Below are 22969 nucleotides of genomic sequence, written 5' to 3'. Positions count from 1 at the left end.
TATATATATATACATACACACATATAGAAAAATACATGATGAATGTTATAAAGGAGATACTCATAGTAAAATATATCTAAGAAAGAATAGAAAAGAAGATATAGTAATAGAACATATCAATGAAAGAATAGAAGAAGAGATATAGGAATAGAAGAAAGGAAAAGGAGATATAGGAGAGCAATAGGACAGGGGACGGAAGGCACTCTAGTGCACTTGTACTCGCCCCTTCCTTCCTTCTTAGCACTTAGACTTACAGTATGTACCACCATGTCTTCTATATAGCAAATAAATACTGTATATGCATGTAGTGAAATAAAACTTTAATTGATGATAAGTAATTGACTACGTCTATGTCCACATAAAGAAAAACATAGCCATGCATCCATTCCCATTACTCCAACCAGCCCAGATATTTACCATGGCAGATGGTATCCTTTCACTCCAACTGACAACTCTGGAGACACAAGATAAATACAGCGAACAATTTTTTCTGGCTCCAAGTAGTTGTTCTACAACTCTCTTGTAAAGTTTAAAATAGTTTAAATTGAGATCTATTTTGAAAGATCTATGGCATATGGTAATTTCTTATTTCATCCCCTGCGGGTACAACTGTTCATACTTACTAGGGTACAACTGATTGTCATATGCCACCCTATTCCATTCATACTATCCAAACAAACTATAGGTCAGACTCCATCTTGGGTTCAGGTATTCAGTTTCAGGAAGGCCAAATTCCATTTGAACCTTGATCCTCAAGTCCACCTGCTCTTTATGTATGTGTGTGTGTGTGTGTGTATTTATTTATTTATTTATTTATTTATCAGATTAACAAGTTGGAAGGAACCTTGGGGGTCATCTAGTCCAACCCCCGCCTGAGGAGGGGACCCTACACCATTTCTAACAGAGGGCAGTCCAGTCTCTTCTTGAACGTTTCCAGGGCTGAAGCTTTCACAACTTCTGAAACCAACTTCTGTTCCATGGGTCAATTGCTCCCACTGTCAGATTCCAGATTTATTTGACTTGTATGTCGCCCAATCCTTTAAGCCTCAGGGCAGCTCACAACAATGAAAAACTATACAATAAAAAGTCAAATTTGAACAATTAATAATGGTAAAAACTCCTCAATATAACTCTATTAATAAAGACTAAAAACCCATAATAATAATAATAATAATAATAATAATAATAATAATAATAATAATAATAATAATAATAATAACCCCCCCTGGATTCAATCAATACTTTCATACCACCATGGATACCAGTCAGATGATGTTGGCTGGAGAAAGCTGTTAATTTTCATGGCCCCCAGGCCTGTTGGCAGAGCCAAGTCTTCAACGCTTTTCCAGAGGGCCAGCAAGATAGGGGCAGTACAAACCTTGGTGGGTAGTTGGTTCCAAAGAACCAGGGCCACCACAAAAAGGCCCTCCCCTGCGGGCCCACCAAGCAGCATTGCTTAGTCCAGTGATTTTCAACCTTTTTTGAGCTGCGGCACATTTTTTACATATACAAAATAATGGGGCACCTTGAGCGGGGGTGAATGGGGGGGGTGTAAAAAAATTTGGACCAAAAAATTCTCTCTCTCTCTCTCTCTTCCTCCCTTTTGCTCTATTTCTCTCCCTCTTTCTCTGTCTTCCTTCCCTCCTCTCTCTCTCCATCCCTCTTTCTCTCTTCCTTCCTTCCTCTCTTTTTTGCTCTCTTTCTATCTCTCCCTCCTTCCCTGCCTCTCTTTCTCTCTCTCTCTTGCTTCCTTTCTCTTTCTTTCTCTCTCTCTTGCTTTCTTTCTCTTTCTTTCTCTCTCTCTCTCTTGCTTTCTTTCTTGCTCTCTCTCTTGCTGAGCTTCGCGGCACACCTGACCATGTCTCGTGGCACACTAGTGTGCCGCGGCACACTGGTTGAAAAACACTGGCTTAGTCGATGGGACACAACATCAACCACAGACTTCTGGTATATGAAGAGAAGCTATTGCTAAGTGGGTAAGATATTGATCTTCCTTGCAATTATCAGAATAACAGTAATTCTAAATATATCCCCCAAGGAGTTCAACCCAGAAAAATATTCAAAGGTAAAATAGATATTATTTGAAAAGATTACTCCTTGTTTTCGTGAGGCTCAGCTGGTCTTGGTTTTCTCCTTGGTCAGAGCCCAAGCATAGGGAAGGGGAAGAATGGATGATATAAATTTGCCCTGGGACCATCAAGTGGGCATGGACTCTCTCAACTGTGAAGAAATTTGGGGTTGATTTCAAGGGCTGCCTGCAGTTCAATTTCAGATCTAGGAGTGAAGGTGACCAGAATGGCTGGGCTGCCTCTCCTGCTGTTGCTTCTCTTCTGGCTCCTGCAGTTCAACTTCTGCTAGGAGGATGGAGACCAAATGTGTCTTCACAAATCCTTTCCAGAATCAAGAAAAATGGGATCATTACAAGTCTGGCGACCTCATTATTGGTGGAAGTTTGCTCCTGGTAGCTGTCATTTCATCCAGTATCCCAGACTTTAAAAAAAAACCATATCAACTTTCTTGGAAGATTTTGTAAGTTTCTCCTGGTGGGAAAGATGTAAAAAATTTAATTGGTTTGTTGTAGGTTCAGGGACTCCTTCTAGAATATTTGTTCTAGTGATATAATCGGCCACTTTTTGCCTTCCTCAATTAAGAGGCAATCTTCTTGGTCTTTCCACAACTCTTCATCAGGAAGATGATATAAAACATACAATATAAGGAGGGAGAACACCTTAGAAATTGAGATAATCACTGAGATAATCAAAGAAGAAATAGAATATACCCCAGAAGGTATGTTGTTAGGAATCTGGAGGAGACATTACTCCAAACAAACCTTACTTCTTATAACCCCTATAAACACAGCAACAAGATTAGCAATAGCACAATTATGGAAGAACGAATAGACCCCAACGGAAAATTTAATAATAGATAAAATATATAATTGTGTGGAAATGGACGGAATTACTAATTCAATTAAGGGAAATAAAATCAACAAATCAAAAAGAACATGGCAAAAATGGCATGAATGAATTCAAAAGAGAATATAGAAATAATACAACAGGCAACAGTACAATTGAAATGAACGACAGATACCTTGTAAATATTTTTATTTATCATTCAGGAATTGTAATAAATATTAGACAACAAATGTATAAGAAATGATGCACACTAATGAATGTAGTAGGTTAAAAAATAATGTAATTCACTAACAAAGAAGGTTTGTGATCTGTAAAAACGGAACAAAATGTGATCTGAACTTTCTTCAATGTGAAAATATAATAAAGAAACTTTAACAAGAAAAAAGAAATTGAGGTGTTCTCTGAGCTTGCTTGTTTCCTGGCAAATATTTCATTACCAAAATTAGGTAATGCTCTGATAATGCGAACTAGTTTGGATAATGAAAACAGCAAAGCTCTGAAAGCATCAAAGACCCTGCAGCTGCAAATAATCTCCTTTCTTGGTCCCTTCGAAACTGCACTGGCTTAGGGAAGGAGTTGGTTTATAATATTAATTTGGACAGAAAAATTATACTGGAAAATTGAGATAAATACACGGTCCTGAAAAAAGCAAAAAGCAAAAACACAACTCAGTTTGGGAATCAGTCATGCTCATGAAATTGATGCTTTGACTCCAGTTGGAGTCCTCTACTCATCAATGTTTAGCAGAGATGAACTGGATGCTCAAAGAAGAGTCAGGATGACACAGTAGTTAGGGTGCGGCACTGCAGGCTCCTTCAGCTAACTGCCAGCTGTAGTTCAGCAGTTCAAATCTCACCACCGGTTCAAGGTTGACTCAGCCTTCCATCCTTCCATGGTGGGTCAAATGAGGAGCCAGATTGTTGGAGGCAAGAGGCTGATTCTGTAAACTGCTTAGAAAGAGCTGTAAAAGCACTGTGAAGCGGTATATAAGTCTAACTGCTATTGCTAAAGAGAGATTGACATTAATTAGGGTGCTTGAGGAGAAGTTAGCAAAGTGTAGAAGGACAGAACAATAGTGGGATATGTAATTTTATTTATTAAATTTGTATGCCGTCCCTCTCCGCAGATCCCATCCTCCTTGTCTTCCGTAAACTACTCAAGACCCACCTATACCGCCAGGCATGGGGGATTTGAGACATCTTTTCCCCAGGCTCCTTATAATTTATGTTTGGTATGTATGTGTCATCTGGTTTTAATTATGATAGGGTTTTAGTTATTTTTCATATTAGATTTGTGCCATTATAATATTGTTTTTATCATTGTTGTGAGCTGCCCCGAGTCTTTGGAGAGGGGCGGCATACAAATCTAATAAATTGAATTGAATTGAATTGAATAATAATGGCCCATGAAATGGAGAGAGAGTCATTTCTCCTTTCTGATAAAGGTCTTCAAATTTAATGAAAGGTCAGGTTTAAAAAAGCCATAGGTACGGACATCCCAAAAATGAGAAGCATATAAACATGCAATGTAATATATGTTTTTATAAAGAGGTAATTATAAGAAACGTAACAATCTAGGAAAAAAACCCAGACACAGATCTGTATTAAACTATAGAAATGTTGTTTTTAAAATTTGGAAAAACAAATAAATAAAACCTTTTAAAAAAAAGGACAGTTAAAAAAACACACACCCTCCTTTGTACTTCCGATGTCCTGTTCCACATCAAATACAAAAAATGGGAGGCAAGGCAAACTCCATCTCTCTCACACACACCCCATCTTTCCTGTAATGCTCCCAATGTTTTTCTCCCTAAAGACCCATCCCCAAGAATTACCAGCAGTTCCTGGCTTTGGTGTTTGCAGTCAGAGAGATCAACAAGGATCTGGTTCTCCTGCCCAACATCACCCTGGGCTTCCATTTCTATGACAACCACCAGATTGAGTTGAAGATTTGCATAATTTGCCTCTCCCTGCTCTCCAGAAGAGGCCGAATGGTTCCAGGTTATAAATGGGACAGGCAGGACCCTCTGCTCTCTGTCATTGGAGGTGACAACCCCAAATCCTCAAGGCAAATGGTCTCCATCTTCAGCATCTTCAAGGTCCCACAGGTAAGGAGGCTCCTTTAGATAGAGGTGATGGCGTAGACAAGTAACAGAAGCACACCTGAAGCCAAAGATGGAACCAGAGGTGTCTTGCAGGGTTACATTAGGAATCTGTGTTTTAGAGAATTCATGATACAGTTGAATTCATTTTTATATTTTATGTTTACATTTATAAAGCTCCAAAGAGATAATGATCTGAATTGCTGTACTTGCCAAGACGAATTCCTTCCTAATTTATTCATCTTGAAGTTTATCCTTCCAATGCAGTTCATTCTTTATTTTTATTTTATTTATTTTGTCAAGTATGTATTTGTAATACACATAGATATAACATAGTTTATATATATATATAAGACGGGTACTGATAAGAGGGAACATTAGGACAGGGATGGCAAATCAAGTTGATAGTTTGTTTCCTTGGCATCTCACTTCTTATAACCAGGCAAAATATGATATGATTGTTCCTCCTAAGGGAAGAAGCTTCAAATTATCTCTGAGACCACCTTCTGCCACACGAATCCCAATGTCCAGTGAGGTCCCACAGAGTTGATCTTCTCAGGGTCCCGTCAACCAGACAATGTTGGCTGGTGGGGCCTAGGGGAAGAGCCTTCTTTGTGGTGGCCCTGACCCTCTGGAACCAGCTCCCCCCAGAGATTCATACTGCCTCCACCCTCCTTGCTTTCCAAAAATATTTGAAGACTCATCTTTGCCACCAGGCCTGGGGCCATTATATCTCTCCCCCCCTGACCAACAAATGTCTACGAATGAATCTATGGATTGAGTGAATGAGATTTGAATGTTTTTAAGCTTTTAGAATGTTTTTTAAGTCTTTTAACTGTCATTAATTGGATCATTTTATCATGTATTCTATGTTTGTTGGAAGCCGCCCCGAGTCCACGGAAAGGGGTGGCATACAAATCCAATTAATAAACAATGAATAAATAAATCAACCTAACTCTTAAATTGAGTCAGCTGGTTGTAGGGCAATCAACCACACAGTGGAGACAACTAAAGTCACCACAAATCTTCACTTTGTCCTTCAAAGAAGATTCTCACTTTTTCCAGCTTGGCGTTGGCTTTGAGTTGACTCAGAGGGACCGAAGAGTTGATCCTTCCTCCTTCCGGATTAATCCCAACGAATTTCCTGAGTATGAGGATTTAGTCCGGCTCCTTATCTACTTCGAATGGAACTGGGTTGGCCTTCTGGCCCCCAAAGATGACGATGGAGAATGTTTCCTCTCATCACTGGTGCCGATGCTCAAGGAGATGGAGATCTGCCTGGCCTTCATGGAAAAATACAAATTTGATATTGATGCAATAAGAGGATTGAAAATGCTTCATCTTTTCAAAACTTTGTCTAGCGCTGAAGTGATCATTCTATTTGGAGACGCCCACAGTATTGCAAATGTACTGATGGCCTTGTATTGTCAAGAAGAATTGACCAAGAAACCATTTTTCAAAGTTTGGATCATCACTTCCCATTGGAAATTTAATGTGATAGCAGGCAATGCTCACTTGAAAGATATAAAGCGCTTCCATGGCTCTCTGCATTTTAGGGGCTGCACTGCTGACGTCCCAGAATTCGGTCATTTCCTCCTGTCTTTAGACCCATTGAACCCACAAGGGGACATTTTTCTCCCGCTGTGGTGGGAATGGGTCTTTGGCTGCCAGTTCCACCACATACTTCAGAATCAGAATGTATGGGAAAAACAATGTACAGGAGAGTAGAATCTACAGAATGTGCCAACTTACATGTTTGAAATAAGAATGACAGGTGAAAGTTACAACATCCACAACGCCATTTATGCTGTGGCTTATGCGTTACACACAATGCATAGTGCAGGAGGGCTACCAACTAAGTATAGGCTTGGAAAGAGGATCTCAAAGGTCCAATCATGGCAGGTAATCTCTAGGACTCTTCACCCAATCTATAGTTCTTTAGAGAGGCCCTAGGCCCATATGTATTTTCTGAATTACTGGTTTGCAATTGTAATATGTGACGGAGGGTGTATTTGCAATTCTGATAGAAACATAGAAACATAGAAGTCTGACGGCAGAAAAAGACCTCATGGTCCATCTAGTCTGCCCTTATACTATTTCCTGTATTTTATCTTAGGATGGATATATGTTTATCCCAGGCATGTTTAAATTCAGTTACTGTGGATTTATCTACCACGTCTGCTGGAAGTTTGTTCCAAGGATCTACTACTCTTTCAGTAAAATAATATTTTCTCACGTTGCTTTTGATCTTTCCCCCAACTAACTTGAGATTGTGTCCCCTTGTTCTTGTGTTCACTTTCCTATTAAAAACACTTCCCTCCTGGACCTTATTTAACCCTTTAATATATTTAAATGTTTCGATCATGTCCCCCCTTTTACTTCTGTCCTCCAGACTATACAGATTGAGTTCATTAAGTTTTTCCTGATACGTTTTATGCTTAAGACCTTTCACCATTCTTGTAGCCCGTCTTTGGACCCATTCAATTTTGTCAATATCTTTTTGCAGGTGAGGTCTCCAGAACTGAACACAGTATTCCAAATGGGGTCTTGACAAAATTGAACGGGTCCAAAGACGGGCTACAAGAATGGTGGAAGGTCTTAAGCATAAAACGTATCAGGAAAGACTTAATGAACTCAATCTCTATAGTCTGGAGGACAGAAGGAACATTGCCTAGTTGATGGGACCGGGAGGCCAACTCTGTGGGACCTGACCAGTCACCGGGGCTCATGTGGCAAGAGGCAGTCCCCTAGGTAATCTGGTCTGATGCCATGTAGGGCTTTATAGGTCATAATTAACACTTTGAATTGCATCCGGAAATTATATAATGGATTTCTTGCATATAACTAGCTGTTTGATTATAAAAACAAAGATGTATAAAAACAAGGATGTAATTTGGAACTTGCAGCCTAGTCTATATATAAAGTGAACATAATAGCAAACAGCCATTGGTGGGGGGGGGGGCTTTTCTGAGCAAAATCAATAAATTAAAAATATTTTTGTTTCATTTTTCATTTGTTTAAGATCAAGCATGTTCTTAAAATTAATTTAATATTGGATTTGTCTTGTATTGCTGTTGCTGTGAGCCGCCCCGAGTCTGCGGAGAGGGGCGGCATACAAATCTGATTAAACTTAAACTTAAACTTAAACATATAGTTTACTAATGCAATAGGTACTAAAAAAAACACTTACAGTAGCTAAAATCAACATTTTATTTTAGTCCGGGTCCAAAAACATCCGGGAACAGTACAAGTATAGTCATTGTGCCCAGCATAAACTAAACAACAACAACAACAAAACCAGCACTTAGAAAGAACCCTTCAAATGAGACAAAATCATGTAATTTCAAGTTTCAGATACAGTAGCACCTCTAGATACGAGCTGCTCCACATGCGAGTATTCCAAGTTACGAGCCGCGATGCAAGTGAAATTTCAGTTCGACACCCAAACTCAAATTCGGGATATGAGACGAGCTTCCACTAGGTGGCACAAGAATCTCCTTGCTTCCGGTTATCTCGGTGTGAAAAACAAAGTCTAAAGGCATTCGTTCGAGATGCGAGTTGATCAACTTACAAGCTCGGGTCTGGAACGAATTAAACTCGTATGTCAAGGTACCATTCAGGGAAAATTTTTTACAGGGTCTCTAATTTCATTTCAGGTCTAAAAAGACCCAAACAGAACAGCAGGGTTAATAGATAAAGAATTATAGCACATATACATTTGAGAGCAGGACTTCAAATCCCAAATGCATTCTAGATTAATTCTGCATTTGGGAACATGGGAGCAAAGCTGATTTCCTGGCTGCCATTATTCCAGAGTGCAATGACCAGAGAAAGAAAAGCAGAGCCTGGACACTTTTACAGTCTTCAGTGGTGGCCAAAAGAGTTTGGGAAAGATGCTGGTGCTTTTGTGCAAACCATTTTGTGATTCAAAAACTTTCACTGGCTAAATTCCAACTCTGTTAATCTGTCCATGCTTAGTTTCACATAACTCAAATCCCCAGCTTCACCATGAGAATCAACTGCCTCTGATCTGTGGATTAACAACAAAAGACCCAAACACATTTTTCTCTATCTGCTGTATGAAGTGTAGCTATTGCTCAGTAAGTAGGACAATTGATTTTCCATGCAATCATCAGAACAGTAATTGTCTAATGAATCCCCTATGGTTTTCTACAAAAACAAAAAACCTCTGAGATAAAACCTGCTCTAAATTAGATACTTGGAGTTCTGGGGGGAGCAGGATGTATCACCTTGCCCTGTGTTCCAAAGACCCAATTCCAGGGTTTGCTTAGACTCAGCTGGCCTTAATTTCCTCTTTGGTGATAAACCAAACAGGTAAGAGGAAGCAAAGTTGATATAAATTGGCCCTGGGGCCATCCAGGTAGAACTCTCTTGGGCTGAAGTCTTGGGCTGAAGTTCTGTTGAGATTTCAAAGGCTCCCTGCAATTCAATTTCTGCAGAAGGAAAGTGAGAAGAATGGCTGGGCTACCTCTCCTTCTGCTTTTCTGGCTCCTACCTCCAGTTACTACTAAGAGGATGCAAACTGGGTGTGGGTTGAGATACACTTTACAGACTACAGGAGACTTTTACAGGCCTGGTCATTTCATTATTGGTGGGAATTTCCCCCTGGGAACTGCAAATATATTCAACATCCAACCCTTTAGAAAAAAACCATTTCTACTTCTGGACAGTATTTTGTAAGTTTCACCCAAATGGTAAAGATGTAATTAGTTATTTGCTTTGCTTTGTATTCAGTTATTCTTTTTGGAAACACATGTTCTAGTGATGTTTGCAATGTCCTTGCATGGTTCAGATCTTGGTGCTTTTCTCAAAAAAAGAACCAAAGTTATGACATAGGCTAGAATCCTCCATCTTTTCAAAACTCTTGATGAGGAAGCTAATAAACCAACAAAACAGTGAGGAAGGAGAACATCTTAGAAGCTCTGTTGGCCTTGTGAAGAAGTTGACATTAATTTGGATACAGTGATGAGGTCCACCCTTTGACACTGTGGAGGAGTTTGAAGAAATGCCTCAGTTTATGAATCAGGATGACTCACGAATAATGGCCTTCAGGAAATCAGGCCTCTGACCCACACTGAGGTCTTGTACTAAGCAACGCTTACCCGATCAGAAGAAGCTGCTCCAGGAGAAGACCAAATTGATTCAGGTGGAAACATAACAATTGAAAAGGAGCAAACAGAAGAAGGGAGGGACAATAGAGAGGTATAAATGATCAGGGATATGGACAGACAAAATTTTCTCTTTTCTCTCAAGGCCATCAAATATTACTCAAGGAACAGCCTTAACAGCAAAGCAACCCCAATGGAATTTGGGGCCTGCTACAAAGGATATTGGGCAATTAAAAATCAGGATAAACTCCACCAGCACACACAAGCTTTTCCTTAAAATTTCCCCAATGATTTTCTCCCCATAGAGTCATGCCCAAGAACTACCAGCAGTTCCTGGCCTTGGTGTTTGCAGTCAGAGAGGTCAACAAGGATCTGGTTCTTCTTCCCAACATCACTTTTGGCTTCCAGATCTATAGCAATTATCAGACTGGGATGGAGATTTCCATAATCAGCCTCTCCCTGCTTTCTACCCGAGGCCGAATGGTTCCAGGTTACAAATGCTACAGGCAGGACCCTCTATTCTCTGTTATCGGAGATCTCAACCCCAGATCCTCAAGGCAGATGGCCTCCATCTTCAGCATCTTCAAGGTCCCACAGGTAATGAGGCTTCACTGGATACAGTATGGGATAGAAAAATAACTGAAGCACAACCAGAAGCCAAAGGTGGAGAACAAAGGGGATATTTTGATGTTTTTATATTTTTTTGTGTTGAGATATGTTTTTATACAAGCCCATTGATTATAAGTCATTGATAATAAAATAATTTTGAAATGTGGTATTTGACAAGATGAATTTCATTCTTCATAAAAGAAGAATAAAATATACTAGTGTCGTATATTCTCTGTATTGATTTGATGTATGGTTCCCTTGGCTTCTGACATAGCTGTCCTGAGTCTTCAGAGAAGAGTGACATATAAGTCTTTATTTATTATTGGAGTTCAAAGGGAGCTTGCAGGTCATGAAGTCCAAACCCCTGCTCAAGAGTTCTTATTCTGATTCTGATTCTTATTGCCATAGGATTTGAGTTTTAGGAGTAGTTTGTCGTGGACCACTGAATCAAAGGCTTTGCAGAAGTTGATATAAATTGCATCTATAGATTTCCCTTGATCTAGATGAGTTGTCCATATATTTTTGCAGTGGAGGAGCTGCAGGTTGCAGGATACTTTTTTTCTGAAACCAAATTGTTCGTTAGAGAGCAAATTATTAGTTTCTAGATGGAGAGTAATTGATTTAATTATAAGTGATTCCATGACTTTGCATGGGACGCAGCATAATGAAATTGGTCTGTAGTTATCGACAAGAGAGGGGTCTCCTTTTTTGAAGATGGGGATGACCATTGCTTTCGTCCATAGCTTAGGAAGTGTGCTGGTTCTGAAGGATTTTTTTGAAAATTATGCTTAGTGGTTCAGCTATGGTAGAAGAGAGCTTTTTTAGGAAGTAAGCACATAGACCATCTGGTCCAATTGATAGAGAAGGTTTAAGGTCATGTAATGCTTTTTCAACTCGGTCTTCAGTGAAGTCTACTTGGGTTTGGTCGTTGAGGGAGTATGAGGTGTGGTTGATGAAATTGGGGGATGAGCCATTGCTGTTGTTGTTATTATTATTATTATTATTATTATTTATTAGATTTGTATGCCGCCCCTCTCTGTAGACTCAGGGCGGCTCACAACAATAACAAGAACAATGTAAAAAACAAATCTAATAATTTAAAAAACACTAAAAACCCCATTATTAAAAGCAAACACACACACAAACATTCCATGTATAAACTGTATAGGGCCGGGGGAGATGTGTCAGTTCCACCATGCCTGACGACAAAGATGGGTCTTAAGAGCTTTACGAAAGGCAAGGAGGGTGGGGGCAACTCTGATATCTGGGGGGAGTTGGTTCCAAAGGGTCGGGGCCGCCACAGAGAAGGCTCTTCCCCTGGGTCCCGCCAAACGACATTGTTTAATTGACTGGACCCGGAGAAGGCCAACTCTGTGGGACCTAACTGGTCGCTGGGATTCGTGCGGCAGAAACAAAGACAGAGCCAAAGAAAGAGTTGAGGAGGTTGGCTTTGGATGAATCATTGTGGTATTCTTTGTTGTTGGGTCCTTTGAGAGGTGGGATGGGTCTAGAGTCTTTGAGTTTATTGTTAACAAAGTTGTAGAAAGCTTTATTCTTATTCTTTTATTCTTATTCTTATTCTTATTCTTATTCTTATTCTTATTCTTATTCTTATTCTTATTCTTATTCTTATTCTTATTCTTATTCTTATTCTTATTCTTATTCTTATTCTTATTCTTATTCTTATTCTTATTCTTATTCTTATTCTTATTCTTATTCTTATTCTTATTCTTATTCTTATTCTTATTCTTATTCTTATTCTTATTCTTATTCTTATTCTTATTCTTATTCTTATTCTTATTCTTATTCTTATTCTTATTCTTATTCTTATTCTTATTCTTATTCTTATTCTTATTCTTATTCTTATTCTTATTCTTATTCTTATTCTTATTCTTATTCTTATTCTTATTCTTATTCTTATTCTTATTCTTATTCTTATTCTTATTCTTATTCTTATTCCATATCTGCAGTTATGAAAGCTTTTGAAAGGCTAGTGCTATCCCACTTGAAAATCATCATGGATCCACTGTTAGACCCCCTGCAATTTTCATATCGAGTAAACAGATCTACCGATGATGTTGTTAATATGACTCGGCACTATATCCTACAACATCTTGCATCTCCAAAGACCTACGCAAGGGTTCTCTTTGTAGACTTGTACACTCATTCGAGACAATGATAAAACCTATACAGATGGGAGGTTGAACAACAAGGCTCATGGTGCGACTGAAATAATCTGGAACAGAATACACTCAAAACTGTATAAATGGTGGTAGACTTTAGAAGAAACTCACCCATACTTCCACTTCTTACAATACTAGATAACACAGTATCAACAGTAGATACCTTCAAATTTCTAGGTTCTGCCAGATCTAAAATGGACACCTAACATCAAAAATGTCATCAAAATATCACAACAACTAATATTCTTTCTGCGTCAACTCAGAAAGCTCAAACTGCTCAAGGTGCTGCTGATCCAGTTCTACAGTTCTACAGAGGAATCATTGAGTCTGTCATCTGCACCATCCATAACTGTCTGGTTTGGTTCTGCAAACCAAAAAGACCGACACAGACCTCAGAGGATAATCGGAACTGCAGAAAAAACAATTGCTGCCCACCTGCCTTCCATTGAGGACCTGTATATTGCACGAGTCAAAAAGAGGGCAGGGAAAATATTTACAGACACTTCACATCCTGGACACAAACTGTTTCAACTCCTGCCCTCAAAACGATGCTATAGAGCACTGCAAACCAGAACAACTAGACACAAGAACAGTTTTTGCCCAAATGCCATCACTCTGCTAAACAAATAATTCTGTCAGTGTATTTACTAAGTCTGCACTACCATTAATCTTTTCATCATTCCCATCACTCATCTCCTCCCATTAATGACTATATGATTCTAACTTTGTTTCTTGTGTCCTTACAATTTATATTGACTGGTTCTTAATATGATTTGATTGCTTATTTTTACCCAGACTAATATTAAGTGTGGTACCTTATTATTCTTGATGAATACATTTTTTCTTTTATGTACTTTGAGAGCATGTGCACCAAGACAATATGTGTCTAATCACACTTGGCCAATAAAAATTCTATTATATTCTATTCTATTCTCATCCCCATTCCCCTTCTATTCTATTCTCATTCCATTCTCTATTCTTATTCTTATTCTATTCTATTCTATTCATAATGGTGACCCCTAAAATTTATCAAGAATCTCACTTTCTCCAGCTAGGCGTTGGCTTTGATTTCACTCAAAGAGACAGAATAATTCATTCTTCTTTCTTCCGAATGAACCCCAAGGAATTTTCTGAGTATGTGGGTTTTGTGCAGCTGCTCCTGTATTTCCAGTGGAACTGGGTTGGGCTCATAGCCCCTGAAAATGACAACGGTGAACGTTTCATCTCATCTCTGGTGCCAATGCTCAAGGAGAAGGAGATTTGTTTGGCTTTCACTGAAATGTTGAAAGTGAATTTTCTTCGTCATACTACAATGTTGAAATTACTTCATATGATGGACACTTGGGCTAAAGCTGAAGTGATTGTTCTATTTGGAGACCCCCAAAGTATTACAAATGTACAGGTGGCAATGAGTATCCATGAACATTTGAGAAAGACATCATTCTGGAAAGTTTGGGTCTTAACTTCCCATTGGAAACTTAGAGTGGTGGGGAATGAAGACATCTTGAAATTAGTAAAGCCCTTCCATGGGTCTCTGCATTTTAGGCTCCACACTGGGGAGGTCTCAGAATTCAGTCGTTTCCTCCTGTCTTTAGACCCCCTGGAGCCACAAGGGGATGTCTTTCTGCCTCCATGTTGGGAGAGGTTGTTTGGCTGCATGATGGACAAACCAGGCAGGATCCTTCCAAAGGGGGAAAAACCATGTACAGGAAAGGAGAATTTACAGACTCTGCCTTCTTACGTTTTTGAAACAAGCATGGAAGGTGAAAGCTACAATATCTACAATGCTGTTTATGCTGTGGCACATGCATTACATGCAATGTATGGATCTGGAGAACGACCAATCACGTTAAGGCTTGGAAAGAGGATCTCAAGTGTTCAGTCATGGCAGGTTATCTCAGTGATCTTTTATCTAGTCTCCCTTTATTCATTTCTTGAATTACTGATTAAATATTTGTGTGCTATCAATGTATCTATTTAGTCTTGCAGACATTTCATCACCCAACTAGGTAGCAGCATCAGGGCTAGAAGGGAGTGATATCACTATCAGTGTTACCTACTTTAGGTCGTGAAACATCTGCAAGAAAACAACCAGGCTCAGAAAGCACCAAGGGCCTTCAGAAATAATTTAATTATTCCTAAAATGCATTTGTCATTTGCAAAATCATGAGCTGAAATAAAATTAAAAATGTAGCTTGCCTAGTAGCACAGAATGATATACAATGTAAATTCGAATATGGTATTAAAATGTTTGTATCATTCTTGTAAGGCTGGAATTGAAGAAGCCATGGTTCAAATGTCCAATGATAAAGAGACTGTGTCATCATTTGGTGGGATGAAGTTGAATATTTGAAGTTACTTCTGATTGCTTAGATCTTCACCAAGGGACTAAGGAGAAACTTCCTAACAGGGAGGACAATTAACCAATGGAACAGCTTGTCATCAGAAATTGTAGATGGAGGTTTTTAAGAAGAGGCTTGACAGTCACTTGTCTGAAATGGTATAGGGCCTTCTGCTTGAGTAGAGGTTTGGACTTGATGACCTGCAAGGTCCCTTCCAACTCAAATAAATAAATAAACATTATGATAGAAACCAGGATGCCTCATGTATGGTATCTTTTCTTTCAGGTTCTTACTTATCTGAGGAACGTCAAGTTCAACAACAGTGCTGGAGAGGAAGTCTTTTTCTCAGAAAGTGGATTGGTTTCTTCTCGTTACGATCTTCTCAACTGGCTTTTCCTCCCCAACCAATCTTTTATCCCCATGAAAGTTGGACAAATGGATCCCAGGGCTTCCCGGGGACAGGATTTCACCATTAGCTCTGATGCAATCACTTGGGCCACAAAGGTGAGCTGGATGGAAATGTTATAAATTCAGCAAATGATTCATTTCCATCAAGAGATACACAACACCCTTCAAACTGGGAAAGAGGTAAATTCAGGGTTTTGAGAAAAATCTACTTTTGAGTTTAACACATTTGGGATTTGACTTCTGAAAAGTCCAAGATGGGGTAAGATTGGGAAGACCTCCTGCCTGAAGCCTAAGACGCCATGAAAGCAGGAAAGAAGGATTCCCACGAACCATTCCCATTCAGTTGGATCATCACAATTCTTTATCTTAGAAAATCAGCAGCTCCATGTCCATCCTTTCATTTTGGGATCCCAGTTCCAATCTCCAGCATCCATTCATGGGTCAGAATTGCACTGGCCTGAATTCTGCTGGAGGCTACCACTCTGGTTGGCCCTGGTAGACCATTTCTTTTGGAGACATTCTGGAGAGGGAAACAGAAATGTGTAAATCGTGAGGACACAGTTGGAATCCTGTTGTTGTGAGCCGTCCTGAGTCTTTGGAGAGGGGCGGCATACAAATCTAATTAATAATAATAATAATAATAATAATAATAATAATAATAATAATAATAATGAAAAGACCTGGTCATGGCTTACAAGTGGAACACTCAAAAAGGAGACAGAAGGACTAATACTGGCGGCACAAGAACAGGCCATTAGAACAAATGCTGTCAAAGCCAGAATTGAAAAATCAACAGACGATCCAAAGTGCAGACTCTGTAAAGAAACAGATGAAACAATCGATCACATACTCAGCTGCTGCAAAAAGATTGCACAGACTGACTACAACCACAGACATGATGCTGTGGCACAGATGATCCACTGGAACTTGTGCCAGAACTACCATTTACCAGTGACAAAGAACTGGTGGGATCCTAAGCCCGAAAAAGTGGTCGAAAATGAGCAAGCAAAACTACTGTGGGACTTCCGACTTCAGACTGACCGAATTCTAAAGCATAACACACCAGACATCCTGATTATGGAGAAAAAGAAAGTATGGATCATCGACATTGCAATCCCAGGGGACAGCAGAATTGAGGAGAAGCAGCTAGAGAAATTAGTGAAATACGAAGATCTAAAAATCGAGCTGCAACGACTCTGGCATAAGCCAGTGAAAGTGGTCCCGGTAGTACTTGGCACGCTGGGCGCAGGGCTAAAGGATCTCAGCGGACATTTGAAAACCCGGAATTGTCAAAATCTCCATCTGTCAATCGCAAAAGGCCGCTTTACTGGGATCGGCAAACATAATTTGCCGCTTCATCACGCAGTCCTAGGTGCTTGGGAAGCGCCCGACTAGTAATGAAATATGAAATCCAGCATAGTGATCTCATTTGCTGAGTTGTATTGACATAATAATAATAATAATAATAATAATAATAATAATAATAATAATAATATAATACTGCATTCGGTTTTAGTCGTCACAATGCAAAAAGGATGTTGAGACTCTAGGAAGAGTACAGAGAAGAGCAACAAATATGATTAGGGGACTGGAGGCTGAAACATATGAAGAATGGTTTCAGGAACTGGGCATGGCTACTTTAAGGAAAAGAAGGACCAGGGAGACATGATAGCAATGTTCCACTATCTCAGGGGTTGCCACAAAGAAGAGGGAGTCACCCTATTCGCCAAAGCACTTGAGGGTAGAACAAGAAGCAATGGGTGGAAACTAAATAAGGAGACAAGTAACTTAGAACTAAGGAAACATTTCCTGACAGTTATAACAATTAACCAGTGGAACAGCTTGCCTCTAGCAGTTGTGAATACTCCAACACTAGAAGTTTTCAAAAAGATGTTGGATAGCCATTTGTCTGAAGTGGTGTAGGGTCTAAGCAGGGGGTAGGAATAGAAGACCTCCAAGGTTCCTTCCAACTCTTTTGTTGCTATTGTTGTCATTGTTGCTGCTGCTGTTGCTGTTGCTTCCATTGTTGTTACGTTAATACAACATAGCAAATGAGATCATTAAGCTGGATTTCATATTTTATCACCAGTCGGGCACTTCCCAAGCACCTAGGACTGTGTGATGTAGCAGCGAATTATGTTTGCGGATCCCAGTAAAGCAGCCATTTGCAATTGACAGATGGAGATTTTGTCAATTCTGATGGTTTTCAAATGTCTGCTGAGATCCTTTGGCCCTGCACCCAGCATGCCAAGTACCACTGGGATAACTTTCACTGGCTTCGTATTTCACTAATTTCTCTAACTGCTTCTCCCCAATACTACTGTCTCCTGGGAATGTTGTTGCTGCTGTTGTTATTATTATTGTTATTATTATTATTGTTATTAATATGTAAAAATATTTGAAGTGTAGAAACATAGAAGATTGACAGCAGAAAAAGACCTCATGGTCCATCTAGTCTGCCCTTATACTATTTCTTGTACAGTGGTACCACATGATACGAACTTAATTGGTTCCAAGAGGAGGTTCGTAAGGTGAAAAGTTCGTAAGATGAAACAATGTTTCCCATAGGAATCAATGTAAATGCAAATAATGCGTGCAAATCCTTCAGGAAAATCCCAAACTTTAGAAGGGAGGCGAACAGAGGGCAGGGAGGAGCAGCTAAAGGGGGCGGGTGGAAGAAACAAGGCTAGGCTAAAGGGTGAGTGGGAAGGAAGAAAGGCAAGGGGGCGCCCCTCCCTTTTCTTTCTTAAAAAGACACCCCCCTCAGTGCTTGCAAACACGCCGTTCTCCTAGTTAATTAAATGGAGTCTTTTCCCCACTCCAAGCCACCCCTCCCTTTTCTTTCTTAAAAAGACACTCCCCTCAGTGCTTGCAAACACGCCGTTCTCCTAGTTAATTAAATGGAGTCTTTTCCCCACTCCAATCCACCCCTCCTTTTTCTTTCTTAAAAAAAGGGGGGGAAAAGAAACCCCTTCATCTTAGCAGCAGCGGCTTGGGTTCGTAAGGTGAAAATAGTTCGGAAAAAGAGGCAAAAAAATCTTAAACACCGGGTTCGTATCTTGAAAAGTTTATTAGAAGAGGCGTTCGTAAGATGAGGTTCGTAAGATGAGGTATTTTATCTTAGGATGCATATATAAAACCCACCTCTGCCGCCAGGCATGGGGAAATTGAGATACACTTTCCCCCTAGGCCTTTACAATTTTATGCATGGTATGTCTGTATGTATGATTGTTTTTTATATAATGGGTTTTTAACTGTTTTTAGTATTGGATTATTGTCATATACTGTTTTATTACTGTTGTTAGCCGCCCCGAGTCTGCGGAGGGGAGCGGCATACGAATCCAATAAATAAATAAATGAATGAATGAATGAATAAACGAACAAACAAACAAACAAACAAACAAACAAACAAATAAATAAATATGTTTATCCCAGGCAGGTTTACATTCAGTTCCTGTGGATTCACCAACCACGTCTGCTGGGAGTTTGTTCCAAGGATCTACTACTCTTTCTGTTTAAATAATATTTTCTCACATTACTTCTGATCTTTCCCCCAACTAACTTCAGATTGTGTCCCCTTGTTCTTGTGTTCACTTTCCTATTTAAAACACTTCCCTCCTGAACCTTATTTAACCCTTTAACATATTTAAATGTTTCGATCCCCCTTTTCCTTCTGTCCTCCAGACTATACAGATTGAGTTCATGAAGTCTTTCTTGATACGTTTTATGCTTTTGACCTTCGTGTATTTATTACTTAGTCCATCTCAAATATTTCTCTTGTAGAAGGTGCCCTTTGCCAGGTGTGGCAACAAGAGGTGCCAGGCAGGAGAGAGGAGAAGAGCTACAGAAGGCAAGGACATTTGCTGCTACCAATGTGACCCTTGTCCCAAAGGGACCATTTCTAATCAGACAGGTAGAATATATGTCAAATATTGATATTCCAGGTAGCCATTCAATGGGAAAATATTAATTTTGACATCTGTTTTGTTAGGATGCTTTATATGCTTCAATATATTCATATATTCAGCAGATATACTCCTAGTGGACAACCATTTAAATATGAGCCAGTAGTGTGCAGCAGCTGACAAAAAAGTCAACACAGTTCTAGGTTGCATTAACAGAGGGAAAGAATCAAGATCACGTGAAGCCAACAAGATAATATCCAACAGTCAATATGGGTTTGTCAGAAACAAATCATGCCAAACCATATCATTTTTCAACACCATAACCAAATCAGTAGACCAACGCAATGTAGTAGACCTCACATATTTGGACTTCAGCAAAGCCTTCGATAAAGTTGACCACAACCTCCTAATCCACAAATTAGGAAAAAGTAGGGTAGATTTCAACACATGCAGATGGATAAACAGTTCGCTGACCAACAGCACCCAATGAGTTGTCCTCAACAGCTCCAAATCCACATGGAAGAAGGTAGGCAGTGGGTTACCACAGGGTTCTGTCCTGGGCCCTGTGCTCTTCAACATTTTAATCAACGACCTAGATGAGGGAATAGAAGGGGAACTAATCAAATTTGCAGATGACACCAAACTGGCGGGGGTAGCCAATACCCTAGAGGACAGGCTCAAAATTGAGAAACACTTTGACAGATTAACACTGTGGACTCACACTAACAAAATGATGTTCACCATCGACAAAAGCAAAGACCTTCACCTAGGTAAATCTTGTCTGAGGACTTGGGGCGGCTTACAACGTATAAAAACAACAATTACAATAGTTAATTTGTTAATGGGAGTTCCGGGTCCAGTAGCAGTTGGGAGAAGGAGTGAGGAGTGAGCACTGCCGAGGACAATCGAATAACATCTTGCCAAGACTTTGTGCCCACTATTCTGATTACGCCAGAGGTTTGTATCAGTCTTAACAACTGAGGAAATACTATATTTGTGAGAACTGAGGCATCGATAACAATCTATAATTTTGCCAACCTGCTGGTTGACATTGCTACTACACCTTTCTAACTGTTATTTTCTGTGTTATTTATAAAAGTCTTGACCGTGTTGATTTCACACTTATATCAAATATTAATAAATTAAAAAAGAGAATACATGAGATAACGAGATTGCTAAACAATAATATATTTGACTGTGATATGAATGTTTATGATTTTAGATATTTTTTTGGTTAACCCAATTGTACCATCTATTCAAAGTTTGGTAGAATTCTGTGTTATCTTTTTGTTGAATTTCCACTGTCAATTTGATCATCTGTGCAATTTCATAAATTTTATTTATTATATTTAAAGTTGATGGGATATTGCTTGATTTCCATGTTTGCGCAAAGATAATTCTGGCTGCAGTAATTATATGTATTATTAAGTATCTATCCTCTTTTGATATTTTTTTGTCTAATAATTCCAAGCATGAATACTTCTGGTTTTAGAGGGATTTGTAAGTTGGTTACTTGTTCTAAGTAAGTTTTAATTTTGTTCCAATACTCTTTAGCCATTTGACGGGTCCACCATGTATGATAATATGTTCCAATTTTCTTTTGACATTTCAAGCATTTTGGTGATAAATTTGGATACATTTTGGATAAATGCCACCTGAAAAACATTTTATAAATATTTTCTTTGTAAGTGAATTATATTGTTAATTTATAATTAACAGTCCATATTTTTCCCATTCATCTATATTGATAGTATATCCAAATTTTGTCCCCATGCAATTATGGACCCTTTGACCAGATCTTCTATCAGATGGTGACATCTGGGAATGGAAGTTTTTAAGCAGATATTGATAACCACTGTCTGAAGTAGTGTAGGGTTTCCTGCCTAAGCAGGGGGTTGGACTAGAAGACCTCCAAGGTCCCTTACAATTCCTGAATCTAAGTTGTGCTACCTTCCAAAGACCACTTTTCTTGTTTCTTAGCAATTTAATATCAGATTTTTTTTCAGGGCAAAATTTATAAGCTTCCTACCAGAATTTATTTTCTATTCTATTCCTAATTTTATATCCCATCAACAAAACCAGCTTTTTTGGTGAAAGAATGAGATGTGAGAAGTATGCTTTAATTTTAATCAAGAATATCCTATTACAACTCTCAATGTCCTAAGAAATTTAAAGACTTGTTGGACACAGAGTCTATGTTTGCTGATCCTTCCCTGGGAAAAGATTGAATGACTGGATTTGAAGAATAAAGCAGAGAACTTGAGTCAGAGAACTGAATCCATTTTTCTAGTTAACCTATTCCCAGCGTTGCCAATATGAATGGATGATTTGACCTTGTTGATTCACAATGAAATGCACACTTACTTTTGATTTTAGATGCATCTCGCTGTGACCCCTGCCCAGATGACCAATATCCCAACAAGGAGAAGAAGTACTGCATTGCCAAAAGACTTCACTTCCTTTCTTATCAAGACCCCCTGGGATACTCTTTAGCATCTCTAGCGCTTTCTCTATCTGTGATCACATCTACAGTCCTGGTGATTTTCCTTAAGCATCATGAAACACCAATTGTCAAGGCCAACAACCGAGATCTCAGTTATATCCTCCTGGTCTCCCTCCTGCTGTGCTTCCTCTGCTCCTTCCTCTTCATTGGTCAACCCCGGATATTCACCTGTCTCTTCCGACAAACTACATTTGCCATTCTTTTTGCCCTTTCAGTTTCGTCTGTGTTGGCAAAAACTATGATGGTGATTCTGGCCTTCATGGCAACCAAGCCAGGGAACAGGGCAAGGAAACTCTTAGGAAAACCACTGACCAACAGCATTGTCATAGCCTGTCCTCTGGTCCAAGCAATTCTATGTGTCATCTGGCTCATAACCTTTCCCCCATTTCTCAACATGGACTTCCACTCCTTGGCAGGAGAGGCCATCTTGGAATGTAATGAAGGCTCGGCTTTAATGTTTTATGCTGTCCTTGCCTACCTGGGTTTTTTGGCCCTCATCAGTTTCACAGTGGCCTTTCTGGCTAGGAAATTGCCTGACAGCTTTAACGAAGCCAAATTCATTACTTTCAGTATGCTGGTCTTTTGCAGTGTTTGGATCACCTTCCTCCCCACCTATCTGAGCACCAAAGGGAAGTCCATGGTAGCTGTGGAGATCTTCTCCATCTTAGTCTCTGGGGCTGGTCTCTTGGCTTGCATCTTTTCCCCAAAATGTTATATTATCCTATTTAAGCCCAATCTGAATTGTCGAGAGAATATAATGAGGCATAAGAATTTTTGATGTATCTGGGGATGTTTGTTTAATTTTGACATTTTTGTGTTTGATTTTGTAAATAAATTATTAAATGAGAAAGGTGTTTTTTCATTAAATAATTGG

At 39.2% G+C, this 22969-nt stretch overlaps 1 protein-coding gene across 1 annotated transcript; it reads left to right on the top strand.

Annotated features, from left to right (window-relative positions):
- The first annotated feature begins 2362 nt into the window (after nt 1-2362).
- On the top strand, nt 2363-22873 carry LOC139158165 (vomeronasal type-2 receptor 26-like). Its single transcript, XM_070735583.1, has 10 exons — nt 2363-2529; nt 4731-5022; nt 6082-6740; nt 9232-9351; nt 10451-10635; nt 12725-12810; nt 13989-14828; nt 15565-15783; nt 19471-19600; nt 21969-22873. The coding sequence occupies exons 1-10, from the start codon at nt 2363-2365 to the stop codon at nt 22871-22873; spliced, it is 3603 nt and encodes a 1200-aa protein (XP_070591684.1).
- Nucleotides 22874-22969: the final 96 nt, after the last annotated feature.

The sequence above is a fragment of the Erythrolamprus reginae genome, chromosome 1 (assembly GCF_031021105.1).
Source record: "Erythrolamprus reginae isolate rEryReg1 chromosome 1, rEryReg1.hap1, whole genome shotgun sequence".
In the NCBI taxonomy this organism is placed as follows: domain Eukaryota; kingdom Metazoa; phylum Chordata; class Lepidosauria; order Squamata; family Dipsadidae; genus Erythrolamprus; species Erythrolamprus reginae.
This window is presented reverse-complemented; position numbering and strand designations above follow the sequence as displayed.

Excerpts from the sequence above, each read along its gene's own strand:
- LOC139158165 (XM_070735583.1), top strand. The coding sequence starts at position 2,363 with ATGGAGACCAAATGTGTCTTCACAAATCCTTTCCAGAATCAAGAAAAA. Across the intron at positions 2,530-4,730 it reads CAACTTTCTTGGAAGATTTT|ACCCATCCCCAAGAATTACC; the intron begins GTAAGTTTCTCC and ends TTCTCCCTAAAG. Across the intron at positions 12,811-13,988 it reads CCCTGCAATTTTCATATCGA|CTAGGCGTTGGCTTTGATTT; the intron begins GTAAACAGATCT and ends CACTTTCTCCAG.